The following is a 23,028-nucleotide window of genomic DNA, read 5'->3' on the forward strand; positions in this document are numbered from 1 at the left end:
CATTTTGACCATGAGGCTTTTGAGTTAAAGGGTACGTACACCCTTTGACTGGAATTGAACATATATTCCCTACCTATACCTGCCCAGTAGAGAGATCATACTAGCCAAGTTAAAAACTGTTACAACAGAACAACAAAACACGACCATTTCCTGCTATTAATGAGCATTGACGCAGTGCACAATCTCCTGTTTACAGCCCTGATCCAGTGTAGGAAATTCCACATTGTTATGTAGGGAGCTAGTTTATGCAGAGAACAGCCACTATTAACTTCCCCTGGAAATTGGTACCCTATTTTATCGACCCTCAAGGAATGATGGGCTGTCAACTTTCCAACCAGGATCTGAATTCACAAGCGATTGAGGCTCGCTCGCTCAACTGCTGAGCAGTTCCAATTGTTACAAACATTTTTAATGCAAGCCCCTTTTATGAAAAGATAAAATTATGCTGATATGTAATGTACCTGCTCAGTGGCGATTACTATAAGCACAGAAACATGCAGGGCGGAAAGTATAAGTGGAACAAATACAGGAACATATTCATTTACCAGTAATTAAAGACTTTTTAATTATGCAGCCGTTTGAGCTCGGTCCAATAATACTGTAAACACACACAGCTGATAATGTGAAGAACTAATCACACTTTTAAACCTCCACATGTCCGCCGTACCATTGGCGACACGCGTCGTCGCAACGAGTTTTGAGAGCCCTCGGTTTTCATGAGCACCTCGGCTCTGAATAGTTTCAAATGCTTCTGTAATGTGCTGTTGAAGATCACTCAAGCTATCTTCGGTTTCAGAAGAAGCGGAGTATGTAAGGAATTTGTTGCAGATATTTCAACCACGCGGTTCAAACGGTGGTCTTGATTTGAAATAATCAATAATGGTCGATACCGTTATGGACACCGTGTTATGAGAATGTTCACAGAACTTTGGCTGAGAATGTTCCAAAATGTGCAATGCATTATATCATACAATATTTTTTTATATATTCCACATCTCAATATGCCCAATGCAGAGAAAGTGGGCATAGTTGATCGAGGCAGTCATAGACATGAACAAAAGGTATGTATTTCACAATCTTAATTTTTGTATTTAGTCTGGAGGAATCCAATGAGCCATGAAGCTCTTTGTCTCAATGTGCAGTGTGGGGGCGGGTCAGCAAGTTACAACATCGACTCTATATACCGTACAGGGGCAGGGAGTCACAGGAACGAATGGCTCGGGGAAGGTTCCTAAACGATAGAATAAGTGACCTGCCACTGGGTGCAGGTTAACCGGGAGCATCGAGAGAGAAGGCTGTGGCATTGCTTGCAGCAGAATGTGCGCCCAAGGGGAGTGTGCAGTCCGACTTCGGTTTTCGTCGGTGATGCGATCTTGAAAGTTGCGGGGAATATCGAAACGACGTCGATCAAAGGAAACGTCGTCTGTACGCAGCGAGAGCTAAACAAAGACAACGTGGTGGTGCGATGGAGCTGTGGATTAATGCGCCCATATTCATACTAGACGTACCCACGAAGTTACATTTAAGTAAAAAAAGAAAATACAAAAAATACTGCACTCAACACGAGTGTACAGAAGTACACTTTTTAGCACAAATTATGCCTGGGTACAATAAGTTACGGCACACTATAAAACAATCACCAAAATGCTGTATGTGAATAATATATTGTACTCTACAGTACGGTGCATTTCTTTATGCGCGACGCAAAGTAGTTGGTGTATATGTGGAGGCGAAGGCTGAGTGAGAGGCGACGGATACGAGAAATGACGGACGATGCTGTCAGCGACGTAAGTGTGGGTTGAGGCGACACAAATCCGGTCGTGGTGTTTATAAAGCGACGACGTATTTGCGAAACGACGTAAACGGGGGAGACGTAGACCGGGATTTCACTGTAGAATTACGAGGGGAGATGTCGAAAAAGGCATGGGGAGGCGTGCGACGTGAGATGCGGGAGTTTGTGGATTTTGAAATGCATCCAAATGGAATGTGGAGCCAGTGGAGGCATTAGCCTATTGGGGTCATGCGACCTCATTCATTGGTGTGAGATGCTGCGCGAATGGAGGTACGAATCCATGAAACTGGTCTGCTTGCCGAGATGGGGCTTTTTGGTAACTGGTATTTAGTGGAAGTTAAAACCAATCCATGATTAGAGAATTTCAAGGCCCGAAATGCGTGGCCATTGAGTTTGGCTTCATGAAATGAATGGCAATCACCAGCTGGGTGATAATAGCAAAGTGATGATCTGTAATATTTCTAGAGATGCATTTGCCATGAGGGAGGAGACATTAAACAACAGAGGGCCAATTATAGAGCCTTGCAGAACACCATAGCACAGGGTTTTTTGAAAGGAGGTCTTTGCCCGTATGGAAACGGAGTGGTTTCGAATGTAAGGAAGGGACCAGGAGTGGACAGTGCTGGAAATAACCGCAGTTATGGAAACAATAAAAGTGAGTAGCCTATGGTGTCAAAAGCTGCAAATCTAGGAGAGCTAGGAATGATTCACGTTAAGGTAAAAAGGTGGTCATATATGTCACATGAAGGAGAGCAGTTTCTGTGGAATGGCCTTGGCAGAAACCAGAGTGTACTGGTTCGTGTAACAGCAGTTCTACTTAAGTGTTAATACATTTAAATGCATATTCACCATGTTACATTTTTTAAAAATTAATACTACTGTACTGTGCTTGTTTTTAATAAAGTTCTTAAGAGGATCACGTATGCTTGTGCAAATCCGATAAAGACGTAATAATGAACACAAGGAAAGCTTTTGTAAAGTGAGTCTAGGATTTTGGTGAGAGAACCATTGCCCAGACACAAAACAAATAATAATAATATACATCAATATCTAAAAATACCAAAAAATCAACGAATGCAAAAAATTTTATTAACATTTTTTATAATTTTCCTTTGAACCTTTTTTTCTTCGTTAAAACGTATCAATAACATAACAGTAATGGATTAAACAAAGTATGCCGGCAATCATCTTCAGAGCATACATTCCACATTTATTTTTGGAGTACCATAAAAATATGAGCACTTTCAAAAAAATAACACTGCATACATGTGAAATATTGCGGATTTTAGGAGACATACATATGAATTGCATTTAATGGTTAGTGCAGGGCATTAGAGTAATCAATTGTTATTGTTTTACAGCAATGAGCAGAAACCTAAATGTTAGCATTTGTGTGTTATATGCTTTGAATGCAAACGCACTATCTAAGTAGGAATTAAAAAAAAAAACTTCAAGCAATGCTGCAATATTTTAAAATTAAACAGCTTATACATTGGTGGACCTTTGACAATATCAAAACATTGTAAAATAAAAGGCACTTAAAAATACAGGCATAATCTCCGACTCACCGGTCTGCCTCTCGAGGGTAGGCTATGCCGAACATTCACTTGATATAAAACAAAAATACCATTCTCATCATAACATTGTCACATAAATGATTTACCATAATGCAGTTAGTAAGTTGTTCTTTAAAATACAGTAAGCAAGTATATTGCATAGACTTTGTAAAATTTGGTTAACTTGTTAAAATTAAATACAGTACTGCACTTTAATGTGCATGTACAGCACATGCTTTATAAAGTTACAGTTGAACGAATACAAATGACATACTTTTAGAGTGTTGTTAATCTACCAACAGTTCAAAGATATAAAATATTTTTGCAGCATGATGGCATTTGCATTTTACATTCTTGACTAATGCACTTGTGACTTTAATACGGTCAGTTAATAGACCAAAGTCCATCATTACAGGCCACATACAATGCCCACCTTTCAGATAACGTAATAAAAAAATTGATGCAATATAGTTGTCGTATAAGGTGCAACGGATTGTCTCAAATACTGGATAAAACAAATACCTTTTATGAATAGCTAGTTTTCTCAAGCACCTAAGAAACAAATCTCACCCAGCTATTGATCTTTACGAGTACCCCATTTCCAAACAAGTGTCAACTCTCTTGCACAACAGGAGCAGGTTCAAGCTAAGTTGATTGTCGGCAGCTGAACAACTGCATTTAAACAAGTATTAAGTGCGGGACTTAGTACACATTTCTTTAACTCAAAATACAAATGCTGAGCAGAAGGACTGCAATACATTTAGCTGTTTTTGTACATACTGTTCTTAACATGATAAACATGTGGTCCACGTGTCCAGGACCTTTACAGACACACACACGTGTGCTGGTACCAGGACATGATACAAACAGACACGTTAGGATTGGTAATCCCTGCATTAACAGCAATAAGCCATTGCAATTGCTTTTTTGGAAAATTGTATCCCAGTAACCATATTCATTGAATATATTTAATGTTAATCTTTACCATAATGTGTTAATATTTCACTTAAAGTATTATTCTTTAAATACAAGGCAATTTTGTTGCTTTTTTTGGAAGGCATCTTAGGAAACATTTAGCTGTGTAAATGAGGGACGTTAATTGCAAAGGACAATTATGGTACATGCAACTAGTGCATGACCAATATAATGAATGGAATATTAATGATAATTTCAAGTCGTAGCAGATTCATTCATTTTTACAGTTCTTACCATCCTTTTAACCGGCCACATTTAACAACTTTAAAACACTTGACTACATTGCGGTTCTGTAAATTCACCAACAATCAAGCGCAATTGTATATTTTACATGAATAAAATCTAAATTGTACAAGAGTGAAAAAAAACAATGGGTAATGGTAAAGTGTCTGAGTGATCAAGTGAGATCACTTTTGTAAACAGTTTTTATGGAACAAAACCTCATTCGGGTAATGAGTGGGCGTTTGGCAACGGTATTGTTAGCGGTGAAGAAGCAGAAGACATTAGTCCATTGCAAGAATTCATTCGGCACGTATGGTCAACCTCCAGCCTGAGCCCCAAGTGGGTAATATGTTTGAATTCCACCGCAAATGTCCCAAAGTACAGCAGAACGTCCATTGCTAAGATCCACTCACAGATGGCCGAGGCGTTCCGCATGTCCTCATAATAAAACACAGGCGCTGTGAAAAATAGCAGGGAGAGAGAGGGGAAAACCACGGCTTACTTGAGACATAATACATCTTTGTTTACAATTGTCAACATCAGGCATGATCAATGCAAGCTGGACGAAGGCCTACCCCAGCCCATGCCATCAAACAACCAAAAGGAAATACAAATATTGGCCAACATTTTTTTTTACTGCAGTGCCTCCGATTGATAAATTGTGTTTAAGATTCGTTAAAATTCGATAATGTAGATTCAAATCTTTAATTGGGAAATTTTAAACGTCTTTTGAGCATCTGATGTGGTTAAATATAGGGGTCTCTCTCCATTTGTAATGTTTAATTATAATAATTGCACTGTCATTACATTCACACTGGTTGTTTTCAGATGTTTGTGTTTTGTTGTTTGAGTTTTTTTTATATATATAGCAGGACTCCAATAATTGTAATCCATGCCAGCAGAGAGCCAGAAATCTGCGTATTTTTCACGGATTCCTGGTTCCCTCCTGAAAGCAGCCCCCCTCCCGTAATCCGCAGGGTCATGCTGTATTTGACATTATGTACCTGTGGACATTCAACTTTTACGGATTTAAATTTGTACAAATACAGAGACTTGTTATCTCAATAGTTTAAAACATAGTGATAAACAAAGTACTGGGTAAAATGGGATGCTACACTAGCATAATGGATAGCTCAATGAACTTGCAATATTGAAGTTGGCAGTTCCATCTCTGGAAAAGACAGTGAAGAAAATGGGCACGTTTTTTTAATCCCCGCCCCTCTCTCTAGTTAGTCATTCGGCAGGTCCCATAGGGAAAGGCAAAATGTGGGTACTCCCATCCCTTCCAAGACATCTGGCTCGTGAAGAAGAGCAAGCCAAAATATCCTCTCAGAGGGCCTCTCTATATCTCCCTCTAGTATTGGTTCTTCTACTAGCAGATGCATGAATAAGTAATTGCAGGACTGCACCTTTAGATTTACTTTTAACTGAAATGAGTATATCAAGATGTGGTACAGAGGAAACTGCAAAGGTGGCTGGGAGGTTGGTAGAAAATTCCCCTCTCCCCAGGTAAAGGAATGCTTTTTCGTTTCTCCAACTGGAAATTTCAGGTGCAGTGTTTACTATTAAAGAAACATTGACTTGATGAAAATTAGGTCTGGGAGCCAGCCAAAGGCAGAATTCTCTGGCAATAGCACTGATGTATATTTTACACACGAATGAAGCTGTGCGTGAAACACCCTTGCAAAAAAACTGCTTCCGAAAAGAAAATTACTTATTGTTGTTTGGGATATTTTATAAGCCAGGCACTGATACACTAAATTAGGATAATACAAACAAATAATATTTATAATATCTATTTCAGAAGTTTTATTTTAAGAATCTTAGTTTTACTTTGTTAGTACAAACACGCCCATTCCCATCCGACATTGCTACCATTCCACCACAACTCTCAATCGCTTTTTTGACCTCTTTTATTACTTACCCTGTCCTCGACTACCCTGTTCATGTCCTATGTTGTGCTTTCATTTTTACGTGTGTACATGTACAGCACTTTGGTCAATCCACTACTAGAAGAGGGCCTCTTCAAGCCATGTGGATCGTGGGCATTATTTAACCATACTTTCCCAAGCTGGTCAGTGTGACTTTGGCAAGGCAGGGAGCTTATATACCTGGGAGTGGAATACAATACAATGGATTTTAGTTCACTTGACATCTGCTGAAAACGTAGCCCTACAGCAGCCTATAAGTCTTGTTTTGTGCATGGTGGGTCACCCATCCCAGTGCTATACAGGCTTAATGCAGCTTGGTTCTGAGAGTTGAGGAGATACATGGCACTTTGAATGATATGGTCAAAGGTATTTTTTATTGGTGTATTTCTCAACGTCATCAGTTAACTATTTACCAATTGTGTTACTAGTTACGTAATAAGGTGAAAAAGGTACTTATATTAAAGTACACTGGTTAAAGCTTGACGAGCTATAAATGAGTATTGGGCAGTGAAAATGTTTGGTGGTGACCCTCATCTCATGGTACAACTTCTAGAATTGTGCCAAAAAAAAATTTGACCCAGGATGTTTGATGAGCTGAGTCAACCATTAGTCATGAATTGAACTAACGACTTTACAAATTATGAGACAGGAAAGCTGGCATAACACTATTCAAGCAGATAATACACTTATAAATAAAAAAAACTGATAAATATTTCCCCAAATTCTGTGAGCAGAATGTGGTTCAAATATTTGCATAAAGTTTTACTTCATAAATGAATGCCAATTATTTAGCAAGGAGAGTCTCAAGACTATTTTTCAGGAGGGTCTTGCATTGTAATGTTTGTCCAATTCTATTACTGAGTTTTTGGCATGTGAGAAGAAACTGTGGAGTACCAGGTGAACGCCTCTTGGCGAGATCTCGCAGCCGAACGCCTGCAACACTCGGCAAGCCTGGGTGGTCAACCATTCATGGACTAACAACGCTGCTTTGCTTTGGAGATCTGATAAGATCAAGTAGAAATTTGGGTACATTTTAGGGCGAAATCATAAACTGACTTTGCCTATCATTCCCCTTGACATTACAGAACCACGAGCGATGGCATTGGTGCAGGGATGTCTTCATCCATCATTGTCATCAGCATTGTCTCCGCTGCTGCACGAAGGCCTCCCCCACACTACTGCAATTCCTCATGGTCCCGAGCTGCTACCATCTATCTCATTCCCTCCCACGAATTGATCTAGTTGCTCCATCTCCTTGGAGGAATTTTCTCCTTCAGCTACCATTCCATCACTAGTCTTGTCCATAATCCATCTGGTCGAGTGATCTTTCCTATCCACACCCATTTGCTTTTCTTAATGGTCAATATAACATCTCTGATTTTTCAGTACCATATTGTCAATATGATGTCTCATCATTAGTGGTCATGATGATTTGGTTGATACAATTCCTGAACAATAAAAACATTTAACTGAAGTCAAACTATGGAGCGCATGGTCACTGCCACAGAATTGTTATTTATACCGCTTGCTCAGGGCCACCAATGAAGAGGACCACGACCCAATGTTGTGTGCTTGGAGACACCGACTATTGTAGTCACTGGTGATGAAACACCTTGGGAACCCGCTTGTAATCTTGAACACTCACCCAAGATTTTAACCCAGGCTTAGTGCAGTAACATCCGAGCGAGCCACCGTAGTCAGCACCACCGTGCCCTCTTGTTCCCATGCATGCGGTCAACGTGCAGGATGCGTACCGAGAATGTAGGTAGAGGTGGCAAGGATGCAAGCGATGATACGAATGCCGGCGAGCGCGAGGCCCCCGTGCCGTGGTCGTACGCGCAGCACCAACACGCACTGCAGCCAGAAGTATAACACGGCTGCCCCGAAGGTGAGCACAGCGCCCACCATGTGCGTGGGCAGGTGGTTCGTCTCCTGCATGGCGGAGAGACAGTCACCAAAGGCAGAATGTCACTTAATGCTGCACATGATGTCTGACGTTTTCTACCACGTGCTGTCAAGTGTTTTCAGGAATTGAATTCGCATGGCTTTCTGACATTTGAGTGAAATTAGTTTCATTTGGATTTATGTACGAGTGTAAAGAGTTTCTTCAGGAACTGAATTTTGCAGAATTTTTTCCCAGCTTGTGGACCAAAACGTCAGCTAGAGTTTAATAATGATTAAATAATGTACCTTTTTTTTTATCCAGGAAAGCCAGATCGAGTCGAAGGCCTCTTTTCCTGCTGCACTGGGGTACTTATTTTAATCAGTTTTCAGCCAATTAATTAGTTTTCATACAAGTGGAAGGAAACTCGAGCACCTAGAGAAAATCCACGCATGCGAGGGGCAACACTATCCCATACGGATGTAAAGATATTATGATTAAAGCCAGGGTATAGCACCTCGACACCCACTGGAAGGGCGTTTCACAACATTTGTGAGATCCACCAACTCTCGCCTCGAGTGCTGGATTACAGGCATGCACCACCACCGTGCCAAACCACATGCGGTACACCGCAAAAACACAATGGAAAATGTAAGGCTCCCTTTGGCTTCAACCTTGAATCGCTAAGTGCAGGATAAGGGAATATATTACGATTTGAAAGTACCTTAATTGTAGGCTTTAAAGGCCAAGAAGCCATTCGTTACTGCCCATGTTGCTGACGAAACCCTACTTCACTATCACTTATTTCCTTCTGCCAGATCCCACAACTGTTATGATCAAGACTCTTTGTGGTTTTGAATATCCCAAATGACGAGACCAATGATTGTACTTTTGACCAATAGAAGAGAACGTTGGTGAAAGGCAAGAATATTTGGAGGAATGATATTTAAATGTTTAAATAATTTTCACTCCATGTGTAAATTGTAGTATTGGATAGTGAATGGCGTTTAATGCAGAGGAATAGGTGCTGACAGTAGGCATGTTAATTATTGATCAGTTAATAGATAAATAAAGATAATTTTGCTTGCTATACATTCATCCAAAGCTTATTTCATCTTATATAAATCAGAGATGTACATATCGTGGACGTTTAATTTCACATTTGCTACCTTAAGGTAAAAAATAAAAATCATATAAATTCTAACTTTTCAATGACTTTTGTAGTCATTCATTACACCTAAGTAATTTGACCTGGGTAAAAAACAATAATACATGCAAACGAATTTCAAGAAAATATGCACAGTACATAATTACTGTACAACTCAAGTCAACAATTAATTTAATAAACTAGAGTATAATGAAACATCTCCGTTACCAAGTAAAACGCACAAAACGTTTCTGAGGACTGTCCAGTAATGGTACTGTTATGCATAACGCCTTGCTATTGATAACCATAGTTTTCAAAACACGGAGATGAGTTCTTACAAAGAATTCACACACTATACATATGAAAGATCATAGCACATACTTGCACATCCGCCTACCTGAAAATTTCCCACCAGTGTTGCCCCAAATGCACACAGCACACCCATCAGCAGACTCAGCGTGTTGATCCACGAATGATAACCATAGCCCTCCACTTGCCGGTACCGGATTAAACAAATAACTAGCACTGCACACAGACACGAAATCGTATTGTAAAAACATGTTCACAGTATGTACACAATGGTGTGAACAGAAACCGATGTGTATGTTGAATGCGCAAGTTCTACTGCTATGCGACGAAATGTGTTGGTGGTTAAAGGCGTGCCCACGGCCTGTACCTGTGAAACCACCAACGTTCAACAGTTGTCCAAAGAGACAGCTCTGTGGTGGATACGTCCCACAGTCACTGAAAAAAAGAACACACAATACAATACACAAAGTACTGTAAGTGAATCAGTATAACCAACATAGGCGAGTGTATAGTACGGACACCATCCATAAAATATCATCCATTATTAAAGAATTATAATTAGACAGCAGTTGGAAATAAGTCGATAAAACTAGCCATACACACACTTGGTAGTGTGAAGATTCCCTCGTGCAATAGTCCCGTCCCTCTAAACCTTTGCCATGGCGTTGACAACAAGTGTCGCATCGAGATTTGAGAGCCTGAGGTCGTTTGGCAACATCTTGTTTCCAATTGCTTCCCTCGTGTGCTGTTGAAGATCACTCAACATTTTTTGGTTTAAAAAAACTTTAGTATATAATGTTGCCAATATTTCAACTGCTCAGTTCACACTGCTGCTGAACCATATAATGCTTTAAGAATGGATGATACCCTTTATGGACACCATGTATGTTAATGTGACACTTTATAACAAGAGCTTTCAAATATACATCAGCATCTGAAATTTGTATATACATGTAAAATGTATTAATGCAGAATGTACAATTTATCAATGTAGAATAGTATATTCAATCAATACAGATTGGTGTAATTAGTGAAGGACTCATGAAGAATTCCAAATTCTTTGATAAGGAAAACAAAATCATGAGGTGCATAAATCACTAAGACGTGCAGTGTTCTGAAGCTGTACCTTATATAAGGAAAACTCACTAATGGGCTCACTGGGGTGTTATTGCCAGCCACGATGTATCTAAAGAAAACACAGATGTTCAGTATTTTTACATGAAAACAATAGACATCCCATTTTTGTCAATCCACTGCTGAATGCGGGCCTCCCCACACCACACATTAAGAAACATAAGTTTAGAGCATTTGGATGCATTACATTTCTGCATGATAAGCCACTTCGTTGAGCTATCATTTGTAGTCAGGTCACTTCTGAAAAAGAGCTATATAGCTTAGTGGGCCTTACCTGGTAAAAAAATTAGTTCAGTTTATGCGAGGTGTGGGATTTTTTTTTACCATGCTTTACCACGTTGGTCAATGTGGGTTGGTGAAGGCAGGAAGCATATAGATGTGGAAGTACAGACGTATAGCAGCACAAGAATGGATGTTGCTGCATTACCCTCTGCTACCCACAGCATAGCCTCACAGCACCCTATGACACTTGTTTTCTGAATGGTTGTTACCCATCCAAGCACTATCCAGGCTTCAAATCTGGTTAGCATCTGACATCTGATGCTTCCCTTGTCCAGAGGCAATAATTGCACACAGTACAATGCATGTTATTGGTTAAAACAACAGTGCTCACAGAATGCTTTTTTTGATACGTGTCTTGTTTTTTTTAAAGGCTCATATTCACATATGCTTTTAAAAGCTAAAAAATTAAATGATTGTCAGCTTACACAGTCCAAAATCCAGCCACGCCCAAAGAAGAGAAGCCAAGAGGCAGAAGTGCCCAGGTCCACATTCTTTCTCCAAGTAACTTGTCAACAGCACCGCCAACTGCACTGAATGGAAACATTGGGTTATAGGTCAACGCAAAGGCTCAACGTCGTTTTTAAGATTAATATTTTAAGATCATTCAAACACAACTTTCCACCTTCTGGCCAACAGGGCTGCTCGGATAATAGTGTTTCTGGTGAAAAGTATTCAGCACGTGCAAAAATCAATCGGGGTGGACAACAAACCCATATGGGGCTGCCCTTTATACCAACAGCAGCAACTGCTCAACCATGCAAACCTTTATAAAATGAGCAGCCCAAAACATTGTTTTATTATTTAGCCAATGAAGTGTGACATTTAAGAACTGAAATGACAAACATCCCATAAATGTTGTCAGGCGAGTTTAAGATTCACATTGGTAATCTGCATTCCGTGATTCAAAAACAAAACATTCAAGGTGGTGCATCATATCTAGTCAATTATACTCTACGTAGGGTGTGGGCATGCTTTCTCCATTGTCCATTAGGTCCGGATGGTGCTCAAGTGAAAAGATTACCAATAACAGATTAAACTGACATTCCACCTTGTGATTTATTTTCTAGGTAGTAATGTTTCCCTAAGCCCAGTGCCTCCATTTTGGGCTAACAGAACACAGCACATTGACCAGTGGCTTATGTGGTTGGGTAGCTATTCCTCATGCAAAATGTCTAGCCAAAGAGCAAATTTCACGGACCTATGCTACACACGGAATCTAAAATAAAACAAATGTACAATTTCAACAAGGTCGTGGGTAAAAATTAGGCCGGCTCTCATATTTGCTGTCCATTTTGCTCCCTATGAAATACAGTATGAATTTCTGATCATTGTGATGAGCGAGTATCAGAATACCCACCGCGTGTCACACACAAGCCCTGTGTAGATACACACATAGGCAATGCTATATTTCAAGTTCTACGACTTGAAAGAAGCATAAACTTCAAGCACGGGTCTGAAACCTCAAACAGATTTTAAATTAGGGGTGCCTCTAGACCAAACTCATGCAAATTATGTCAGTGAAGCTAGGTCAATCAACATTGTGCAATGTATTTTAATTTTAAACACAATACCAGTACCAGCACTCGGTACAAATTAATTCTCACCAACCGAACACAGATGCTAATTCCAGGATTGTCCGGGTCAAACCCAGACAATCATATTTTACACACAGAAAGCAAGACAATGGTTTATACTTTCACAAGTATTTCCCAGCATAAATGAACCTGTCATTCCTGACTTAAAGCTTTCGTGACTGCAGGAATTCATATTCTTTGGGTCTTTCGGTAAAGTCACGTCAAACAGTCTGCCTCCGCAGTTTTCTCCCTCTTTTTTCCTCCTGATGACGATCGTTTGTGTTGTGATCGAAACGTCGTAGTTTTTTGTGTTATTTTTTTCTGTTCTTTTCTTTGAACCCATCTACGTGACTTTACCGAAAGACCCAAAGAATATGGGAACCTGTCATTCTCTAGTGGATAACTGAATTAATAAGTTACATGACTACATCTGTGAATGGGTGCCCTGGAGAAGTTTTTCTCCCGAGAGCTATGTAGACATGATGTGACTTGGGGACACACGGACATTATATTTCTCAACATCAGTATTGCTCAACAACAGAGTTTTGCCCACAGACTGCACATTTAAATGTACATAAGTATTTGCCATTTCACGACTGTTTTAAAGATGTATATTTTATTCAGTCTAATAGTAAACTGTGGTGTGTCACACAAGTCACACTAGCTCTCAAAATGCGCAACAGTACTTTAAGGTTACCTAAAAAATGTTTGTTATTTTGCTTCACATTCTCCACGCTTTTTGCAAAGACAGATTTTTTTTTTCTTCCCAGTTGCTTTGATCTGGTTCACGCTGCAGCAAATGGGTTTTCACTTAAGCATTTTTTTTTACTTGCGGTAATGCAGCTAAACCAATATGAAGCATCTTGGGAGTTTGGATGGCTGCAGTTCTGCAAAGTGATGCGCTGACACCGCCGGTTGACCCCTTTTTGCAAATGGAGTATACATCGAGGCAAACTAATGGTTTACTATGAGATGTGGCTGATGTGAATAGCGAAATACACATGCCCCGTGCGCTTTTAGAACTGCGAAGGCTCACCATGCAATATATAGGTGCACGTATACAACTTGCAAGGGGCCCCACAATCCTGTCATCGGCAAGATGACCCGGCACATGTTATGCTGCCCTTAAAAGTTATGTTTAGAACTGCAAATGTCCAGTGCAGTGAGCCTACAATAGAGTTGTACGAGATTCGCAAGCGCTTCAATGGTTAAGTGTGTACAAATTAAGGCAGTGATGCATTCAAATCCGTATTGCTTGCATATTGACGTGTTGTTCCATGCTTTGACGTGCCATTATATACAATTTGAAGACGTCTGATTTACGGACGTAACCTTTAAATGGTGTACATTATGTTGAATCGGCATAGTAAAGTTTCAATCTATCAGCAAGCCCTGTGTGGAGTGCGGCACAGCACTGTACTCCAGAGCTAATGCTCTGCATGTGTGCACACAATCGCAGTCTCTCTAAGACCGCCACATTTCCCATTTATGATGGCAGGGAGAGTTTGAGGAAATGACCACACGTACATTAAATAAAAAATAAATGCCAACATTACTAAAGTACTTAATGAAACAAGTTGGCGAATTTAATTGTCAGTTATAAACACAGCAATTGTACCGCGTATGTAGCAAAACATAAATACTGGGAGAGAAAATAAAAACATTAAACCGATATGCCTTGCATGCGAGTCCTCCTTAAAGCAGTTTGAATGACATTCTAATTCGGTATTGCTGTATTGTTGTACAGTACTATGATCCGTCTATGCTCCCTGCCTTCACCAACCCCGCTAATTGCCCAGCGTGAAGTGAAGTATGGTCAAATATCCTGGACAACACACAAGGGTGGATTGACAAAAGTGCTGTACATGTACAATGTGAAAAGTTAACAACATCTCTCGCTCTTGAGCGTGGACTGACTGACCCGTCGTTCTAACAATTTACAAAGACTCTGCTGCTAACTCTTCCTTGTGCACAGCACCGTCCGTGTGAAACTGTGTGCTGTTTGTCAACCAAGGCCCCCCCCCCCACGCTTCTTTAGCCATAACAACAATTAGGATTTACAGCAATGTTTTGTACGGAACTGGGCATTCTTAAGAGCCCTTTAACGGATTCGCCAGCATCGTGTTGCAGAGCCGAGCTATTGTGAAAGCTTCATGGTTGTGCAGTCAAGACCACCTAACGGGTCACAGCAAGTTTTGGCAGGATCACCAAAAAGACCACACGACACCAACGGGGGGGGGAGGGGGGGGTCATTCCAGGGCAAGAACCACGGATGTTTAGGATTTAAACAATGTTAAAATACCGAGATAACGACTTGTGTGAGTCGAGTCGAAGAGATGTTTCCGAGAATACGTTGACAAATGTCATGTTTTTGCACAGAAGTGACTAATTTCAGTAACTTAAGAGATTCGCATTATTTACGGTGCAAATCCACTGCTGCCAACGACGACTTGTATACTGGGCCCTTTGTAGGAATGTGCAAATTTCACGAATTCAGGGATTAAAACGTCCCACATCTTAGCAATCAAGAAACTATGCCTTTGAAATGTCTTATTTTGCTGAAATACATGAACTCAAAGATCATCAGCCACGACCAATCCGCTGTTGGATGAAGGAATCCCAAAGCCCTAATCTCTTTATGGTCCTGCTATGCAACATCCTTTTAGCACATTTGGTGATTGTCACTCCATCTCAAGGTCAGATGTCCTCTCGCCGAAATCTGTTGTTGGATGAAGGAATCCCAAAGTCCAAATCTCTTTATGGTCCTGCTATGCAGCATTCTTTTAGCATAATTTGGTGATTGTCACTCCATCTCAAGGTCAGATGTCCTCTCGCCGAAATCTGCTGTTGGATGAAGGAATCCCAAAGTCCAAATCTCTTTATGGTCCTGCTATGCAACATTCTTTTAGCATAATTTGGTGATTGTCACTCCATCTCAAGGTCAGATGTCCTCTCGACCGTGTTCTCTCCCAAGACTGCCAATCCATCGTTCGTCTCGACCACTGGCCATTCTTGATACGTGTCATCATCATCATCACCATCACCAATGATATATCCACTCATTTATGAAGTCCAATATGATCTCCCAAATATGTTGCCTAATCAACGATTTCATCCTTCTTCCAACTCGGTGCAATTCCAAGCATGCCATCTGCCAAATTACTCATTTGGTCACTTTTAAGATTTCGTCCCATTTTCTTTGTCCATGTCCACGTTTCCTTTTAACAGATGGACAATTACAACAACAAGAACGTCCTGGCTGAAGATGTTGAGGGGCCATGTGAACTTTGCGTGAAAGGTCCTGGCGGTTTAGACAACGGTTGCAATGAAGTGTGTTCAAGTGCGGATTTTGTTTTGAAACGCACTTTGTTTCGTTATTGACTCAGTATTGACTTCAGTCAAAAAGCGACGTAAATATGTACTTTGCCAAAAAACCTGGAGCACATACACCAGCAGTACAGTGCAAGAATAATACTTACTCTGCTCGCTATAGGGGCAGCAAGTATTTTGGTTCTTACAAGGCCAGGATAAGCAATGTATTCACAACATTGGTGTGCCCACATTAAGTGGAGCGCACGTGTACGTCGACATTAACAGGGCTCTGCATTGTAATGCAAGCAGCGGGGGTAGTACAGCATCTACAATACATACAGTATTTGTTTGGTCTATCAACAAACTTTCGGAACATGCCCCTAATAACGAGTCAGCGTTTGCAAACAGCCACGCATTTCGTTGAACTCTACAATAATAACATTCCGGTAACAGCAAGCACATTGCGCAATGAATGAAGACGAACTACCGAGTTTTACTCTCGAGATATACCGTACCTACAAGTATCTACAAGTAGGAGCTGTCATTGTATCTACAAGTAGGATACTTGTAGATACAATGACAGCTCTGCGAAACTAACACACCCACCGTACAGCAATAATCAGCATCAAGAGTTACACTGACAATGGTGCAGTGCTGTATCAACGACATTAAGCAAAAAACCCACAACCAGCAGCTGTCGAGCAACTTAATGATCATGAATGGACTTCAAATGAGAATTGCCGTCATGGCAAGGGGTGTAAACTGAACCAGACAACACCATACCTGTCAACCCCCTATAAGTGCCCCTACCTTATTACAGACCAATTCAGACCTTATTGGTCACCCCGTGCCCCCTTATAAAACTCAACGTCCATGCCACAAAGTCCCCTATCATCACAAGGGAGAAACGCAAACAAATAGACAAACATATTTTTTCCCGTACTGAAACGGCTGTCAGCCATCCGTATGGAACTGAAAACTCAATTTCCCTCTACAATAATACGGCGTTAGACCTTGTGGTTTGACAGCTATGCAACACACACATACACTCATCTAACACACACATCTAACACACACACACACAATCATCTAAAACACACACACACAATCATCTAAAACACACACACACAATCATCTAACACACACACACAATCATCTAACACACACACACAATCATCTAACACATACACACAATCATCTAACACACACACACACAATCATATAACACACACACACAATCATCTAACACACACACAATCATCTAACACACACAATCTAACACACACACACAATCATCTAACACACACAATCATCTAACACGCACACAATCATCTAACACGCACACAATCATCTAACACACACACAATCATCTAACACACACACAATCATCTAACACACCCACACAATCATCTAACACACACACACAATCATCTAACACACACACAATCATCTAACACACACACACAATCATCTAACACACACACAATCATCTAACACACACACACAATCATCTAACACACACACAATCATCTAACACACACACACAATCATCTAACACACACACAATCATCTAACACACACACAATCATCTAACACACACACAATCATCTAACACACACACAATCATCTAACCCACACACAATCATCTAACACACACACACAATCATCTAACACACACAATCATCTAACACACACAATAATCTAACACACACACAATCATCTAACACACACACACACAATCATCTAACACACACACACAATCATCTAACACACACACACAATCATCTAACACACACACAATCATCTAACACACACAATCATCTAACACACACACAATCATCTAACACACACAATCATCTAACACACACACACAATCATCTAACACACACACACAATCATCTAACACACACAATCATCTAACACACATACAATCATCTAACACACACACACAATCATCTAACACACACACACAATCATCTAACACACACACAATCATCTAACACACATACAATCATCTAACACACACACACAATCATCTAACACACACACACAATCATCTAACACACACACACAATCATCTAACACACACAATCATCTAACACACACACAATCATCTAACACACACAATCATCTAACACACACACAATCATCTAACACACACACAAACATCTAACACACACACACACAATCATCTAACACACACACACACAATCATCTAACACACACACAATCATCTAACACACACACACACAATCTAACACACACAATCTAACACACACACACAATCTAACACACACACAATCTAACACACACACAATCTAACACACACAATCTAACACACACACAATCTAACACACACACACACAATCATCTAACACACACACACAATCATCTAACACACACACAATCATCTAACACACACACACACAATCATCTAACACACACACACAATCATCTAACACACACACACACAATCAATCTAACACACACACAAACTAACACACAATCTAACACACAATCTAACACACAACAATCTAACACACACACAAGCGGGGCATCTTCTTGTTTACAAACGCGCCACGTTGTGTGTGCGGCGTTGAACCGTCGGTATCCTTCGAGGTAGAAGTAGAATCAGCGGAGCGTGAACATCGCGAATGTAACCCCCCCCCCCTCCTGGGTTACCAACACAACACACCGTGCACACAGTCAAGCAGACACATCACCACGCCCGGTCGCCTTTGTCTCTCCGCCCCCCCCCCTCCCACCACCACCACCACCACACAAAGAGTGACACGCACGTACCTGCCTCGGCTGCCGTGTAACAATCCCTGCAAGTCGTGGTGGTGGTGGTGGGTGGTGTTTGTTGCAAGTATCACGATGATAGTTTCAGAGTAAACGCGACTGGCAGGAGGAGGAGGCAGGAGGAGGAGGAGGCGAGCTCGACTTGCAGACCCCTGGCAACTCGCAAATCTCTCTCGAAACTTAACAACTTACCCTCCTCCTCCTCCCACCACCACCACCGCCGCCGCCCCAACTACTCCCCGCCTTTGCGAATAAATGAAAAGTTTAACGCTGTGAAGTTAAACAGCGAACAACCACCAACATCACACCCCCCCACCACCAACACTCCGGCGGTGTTGCGATTCAGGGGCGGGCGGCGATTCGAGAGAAGTGAAGACGAAAGAGGAGGGGGAAGGAGGATGAGGAGGGGGAGGATGAGGAAGGGGAGGATGAGGAGGAGACGGGGAAGGAGGAGAAGGAGGATGATGATGATGAGGAGGAGGAGACGGGGCGAGCTGGGAGCGCCGTGCGGAACAGGAAGGCAGCAGGAGCAGCAGCAGCAGCCCTCTCACGACTCTCTCGGCATTTCCTCAACATCTTGGGGGGTGTGGGGTGGGTGGTGGTGGTGAGACATTCACAGCCACCCACTGCTGCTGCTGCTCCTGCTGCTGTCTCTGCTACTGCTCCTGCTGCTACTGCTGCTGCTACTCTGCTGCTCTGCTGCTGCTGCTACTATTGCTGCTACTACCGCTGCTGCTGCTCTGCTGCTGCTGCTACTATTGCTGCTACTACCGCTGCTGCTGCTACCGCTGCTGCTCCTGCTGCTGCCAATGCTGCTGCTACTACTGCTTCTGCTACTGCTGTTGCTGCTCCTGTTGCTGCTCCTGCTGCTGCTCCTGCTGCTGCTCTGCTACTGCTGCTACTACTACTGCTGCTGCTCCTGCTGCTGCTGCTGCTCCTGCTGCTGCTGCTGCTCCTGCTGCTCCTGCTGCTGCTGTCTCTGCTGCTACTGCTGCTGCTCTGCTACTGCTGCTACTACTACTGCTGCCACCAATCCTGCTGCTGCTCCTGCTGCTGCTGCTCCTGCTGCTGCTCCTGCTGCTCCTGCTGCTGCTGCTCCTGCTGCTGCTGCTGTTGTTGTCTCTGCTGCTGCTGCTGTTGTTGTCTCTGCTGCTACTGCTGCTGCTCTGCTACTGCTGCTGCTCCTGCTGCTGCTGTCTCTGCTGCTCCTGCTGCTGCTCTGCTGCTGCTACCCGCCCATCCAAACCCGGCGTGTGACAGCCAAATATGAAGGTCCGTCTCGGTGCCAAGATGTTACAAGGAACAATCCGCCCCTGTGTGTGCTCGTGCGTGGGGGTTCGGCGTGTGTGTTGGTTATGTGATGGTGATGATGTGTGTGTGTGGTGATGTGTGTGTTGGTGATGTGGTGATGTGTGTGTTGGTGATGTGGTGATGTGTGTGGTGGTGCTGATGTGGTGGTGGTGGTGATGTGGTGGTGTGGGGGTAATTGTGTTGGTGATGTGTGTTGGTGATGTGGTGGTGGTGATGTGTGTGGTGGTGATGATGTGTGTGTTGGTGATGTGTGTGTGGTGATGTGTGTGTGGTGATGTGGTGGTGATGTGTGTGTGGTGACGTGTGTGGTGGTGGTGATGTGTGTGGTGGTGATGATGTGTGGTGATGATGTGTGTGTTGGTGATGTGTGTGTGTGGTGATTGATGATGTGTGTGTTGGTGATGTGTGTGATGGTGTGTGTGGGGGTGATGTGTGTGGGGGTGATGTGTGTGGGGGTGATGTGTGTGGTGGTGATGATGTGTGTGTTGGTGATGTGTGTGTGGTGATGTGTGTGTGGTGATGTGTGTGTGGTGATGTGTGTGGTGGTGATGATGTGTGTGTTGGTGATGTGTGTGTGGTGATGTGTGTGTGGTGATGTGGTGGTGATGATGTGTGTGTTGGTGATGTGTGTGATGGTGTGTGTGGGGGTGATGTGTGTGGGGGTGATGTGTGTGGGGGTGATGTGTGTGGGGGTGATGTGTGTGGGGGTGATGTGTGTGGGGGTGATGTGTGTGGGGGTGATGTGTGTGGGGGTGATGTGTGTGGGGGTGATGATGTGTGTGTTGGTGATGTGTGTGATGGTGTGTGTGGGGGTGATGTGTGTGGGGGTGATGTGTGTGGGGGTGATGTGTGTGGTGGTGATGATGTGTGTGGTGGTGATGTGTGTGTGTGGTGATGTGTTTGTGTGGTGATGTGTGTGTGGTGATATGTGTGTGGTGATATGTGTGTGGTGATGATGTGTGTGTGGTGACGTGTGTGTGGTGATGTGTGTGTTGGTGATGTGTGTGTGGTGACGTGTGTGTGGTGATGTGTGTGTTGGTGATGTGTGTGTGGTGACGTGTGGTGTGTAAAGCATCCCCACTGGGGAGACAAAGGCAGCTGGGCGTGGTGCTTGCCATCCACCCCCTGGTGTGCCTTCATAGGTGCTACTCTCTAACAGCACTTGCCCCTACAGTATGTCAAGGTTATAGAGGGTGAGCTTTATCTTCGTGTGGTGGTGGTGAGTGTGGATCTCACAGACACGTGGCATCTTCTTCGCATCACACGTTTGCCCCAGAAGTTGCAATTAGTTGTCCCACGTGAGAATTAAACAAGTGGAAGTTAGCAAGCACAACCCTCCACGTCCATCGACAGCCACCACACCCTCTAAGGGCGTAAAGGAAACATCGAGAAACTCACCACTACATCATGATTCATTACACCTAAACATGAATCACGTGGAATAATACAACTATATCCTGTCTGGCAAAATAAAATAAAAAGTACTGTAACGTTAAGCTTTTATGTCAATACCTCTTTCCCCCAGTCATATCGGTCCTTGGGGGGCTGTTTTCCATACTTCACCACCTTGGTCAGTGCGGGTTGGCTGATGGGAAACGGAGCCAGGGTGGCCCAATTGAGCAGCCAACGCCCCACACGTTTTGTGTTCTCTTTCCGGTAGAACAAATCTACAGTACGTGAACACTCATCAGGTTTACTGGCATTGCTTTATAGTTTACAAGAATCCATGAAACCACACCGATGCTTTGGGCGATGGTCCTTCTCTCCCCAGTAAACAGGTTCATTTTGGGCCAACGTTGACATGCGGTTGAAAACCGCTGCTCCGATGTGGGCGTCAATGTTTCATGTTTGCTGGGTGAAATTTAGAGTTGAGAGAAGGCAGGAAGATCTAGTGGTTTACACACGTAAAATATCGTCCTGTCGTCCGACCTTTCCTGTTATAGAGTGAACAGAGGACAGAGATTTACTGATTTCTAGACTGACTGCTCTTTGCACTGTGATGGACACACTGCAGTCTCTAAGAAAGACAGCATGGCTTACATCTGTGGGTTTAACAAGGGTCAGTGCTCGCAACGCTAGCCTATTGCTCATTTGGCAATGCTAATGGGGGTTGTGCTAAACAGTATGTACATCTTTCGATTTAAAGCTTTTGTGACTGCAGGGATTCATCTTCTTGGTTCTTTCGGTAAAGTCACGTAGAAGGGATTTTTTTTATATTATTATTGTATTATGTTTTATTTTTATTATTTTATTATTTCCCTTCTACGTGACTTTACCGAAAGAACCAAAAAGATGAGTATGTACATCCATTTGTCAATGCACTGCTAGAGGAGGGCCGCCCCACGCCGTGCGGGTCGTAGGGGTTATTTGACCATAGTTCATCAGGCTGGCCAATTTGGGCGGGTGTAGGAAGAGAGCATGGGAAAACAGCACAGTACAATCTTGATTTGAATCTTGATTTGAAGCTTTCGTGACTGCAGGGATCCATACTGTTTGGTTCTTTCGGTAATGTCACGTAGGTATAAAATAAAATAGCGTCCGTCATCAGGTGGGAATGCGTTTTGCTGCATTGCCCTATATTGGCCACAACACAGCACCGCCTTGGCATCCACACTTGACTGCACCCATCCACGCCACTATTCGGAGCCAAACAAACCTGCTTAACTTGTAACCTCTTGTTAATAGCAGGGCTGTGGTACAATTAGCACGCGTGGACAATGCCACGATACTGGTTTGTACGAATATGCCCAGCTTGTTTTAGATCGCCGCCTAAACGGATACGCATTTAAACAGACGCTG

General features: G+C 42.5%; 1 protein-coding gene across 4 annotated transcripts; it reads right to left on the reverse strand.

Moving 5' to 3' along the window:
* Positions 1–2,740: 2,740 nt before the first annotated feature.
* On the reverse strand, positions 2,741–19,583 carry LOC144932550 (modulator of macroautophagy TMEM150B-like). 4 transcript variants are annotated; one of them, XM_078856748.1, is made up of 7 exons: positions 18,923–19,583; positions 11,656–11,755; positions 10,941–11,000; positions 10,182–10,249; positions 9,903–10,030; positions 8,231–8,408; positions 2,741–5,003 (listed from the first exon to the last, which is right to left on the reverse strand). In XM_078856748.1, exons 2-7 carry the CDS (start codon positions 11,718–11,720, stop codon positions 4,765–4,767), a joined length of 738 nt encoding a protein of 245 aa, XP_078712874.1. In that variant the 5' UTR covers positions 11,721–11,755; positions 18,923–19,583; the 3' UTR covers positions 2,741–4,764. The 4 variants fall into 4 exon arrangements, with proteins under 4 accessions (XP_078712874.1, XP_078712873.1, XP_078712875.1 ...); XM_078856747.1 differs by having other exon boundaries at positions 11,656–11,760; positions 18,919–19,583; XM_078856746.1 differs by having other exon boundaries at positions 2,742–5,003; positions 18,919–19,583.
* Between the last annotated feature and the right edge of the window lie 3,445 nt (positions 19,584–23,028).

Source organism: Lampetra fluviatilis, chromosome 5 (genome assembly GCF_964198595.1).
Source record: "Lampetra fluviatilis chromosome 5, kcLamFluv1.1, whole genome shotgun sequence".
NCBI classification, from domain to species: domain Eukaryota; kingdom Metazoa; phylum Chordata; class Hyperoartia; order Petromyzontiformes; family Petromyzontidae; genus Lampetra; species Lampetra fluviatilis.

Bases quoted from the DNA above. Each gene is read 5' to 3' on its own strand.
- LOC144932550 (XM_078856748.1), bottom strand. From the start codon at position 11,720: ATGTGGACCTGGGCACTTCTGCCTCTTGGCTTCTCTTCTTTGGGCGTG. The intron at 11,001-11,655 runs GTAAGCTGACAA...TGTTTTCTTTAG, and splicing joins GTGGCTGGATTTTGGACTGT to ATACATCGTGGCTGGCAATA. The intron at 10,031-10,181 runs GTACAGGCCGTG...GTCTGTGTGCAG, and splicing joins GAACGTTGGTGGTTTCACAG to TGCTAGTTATTTGTTTAATC.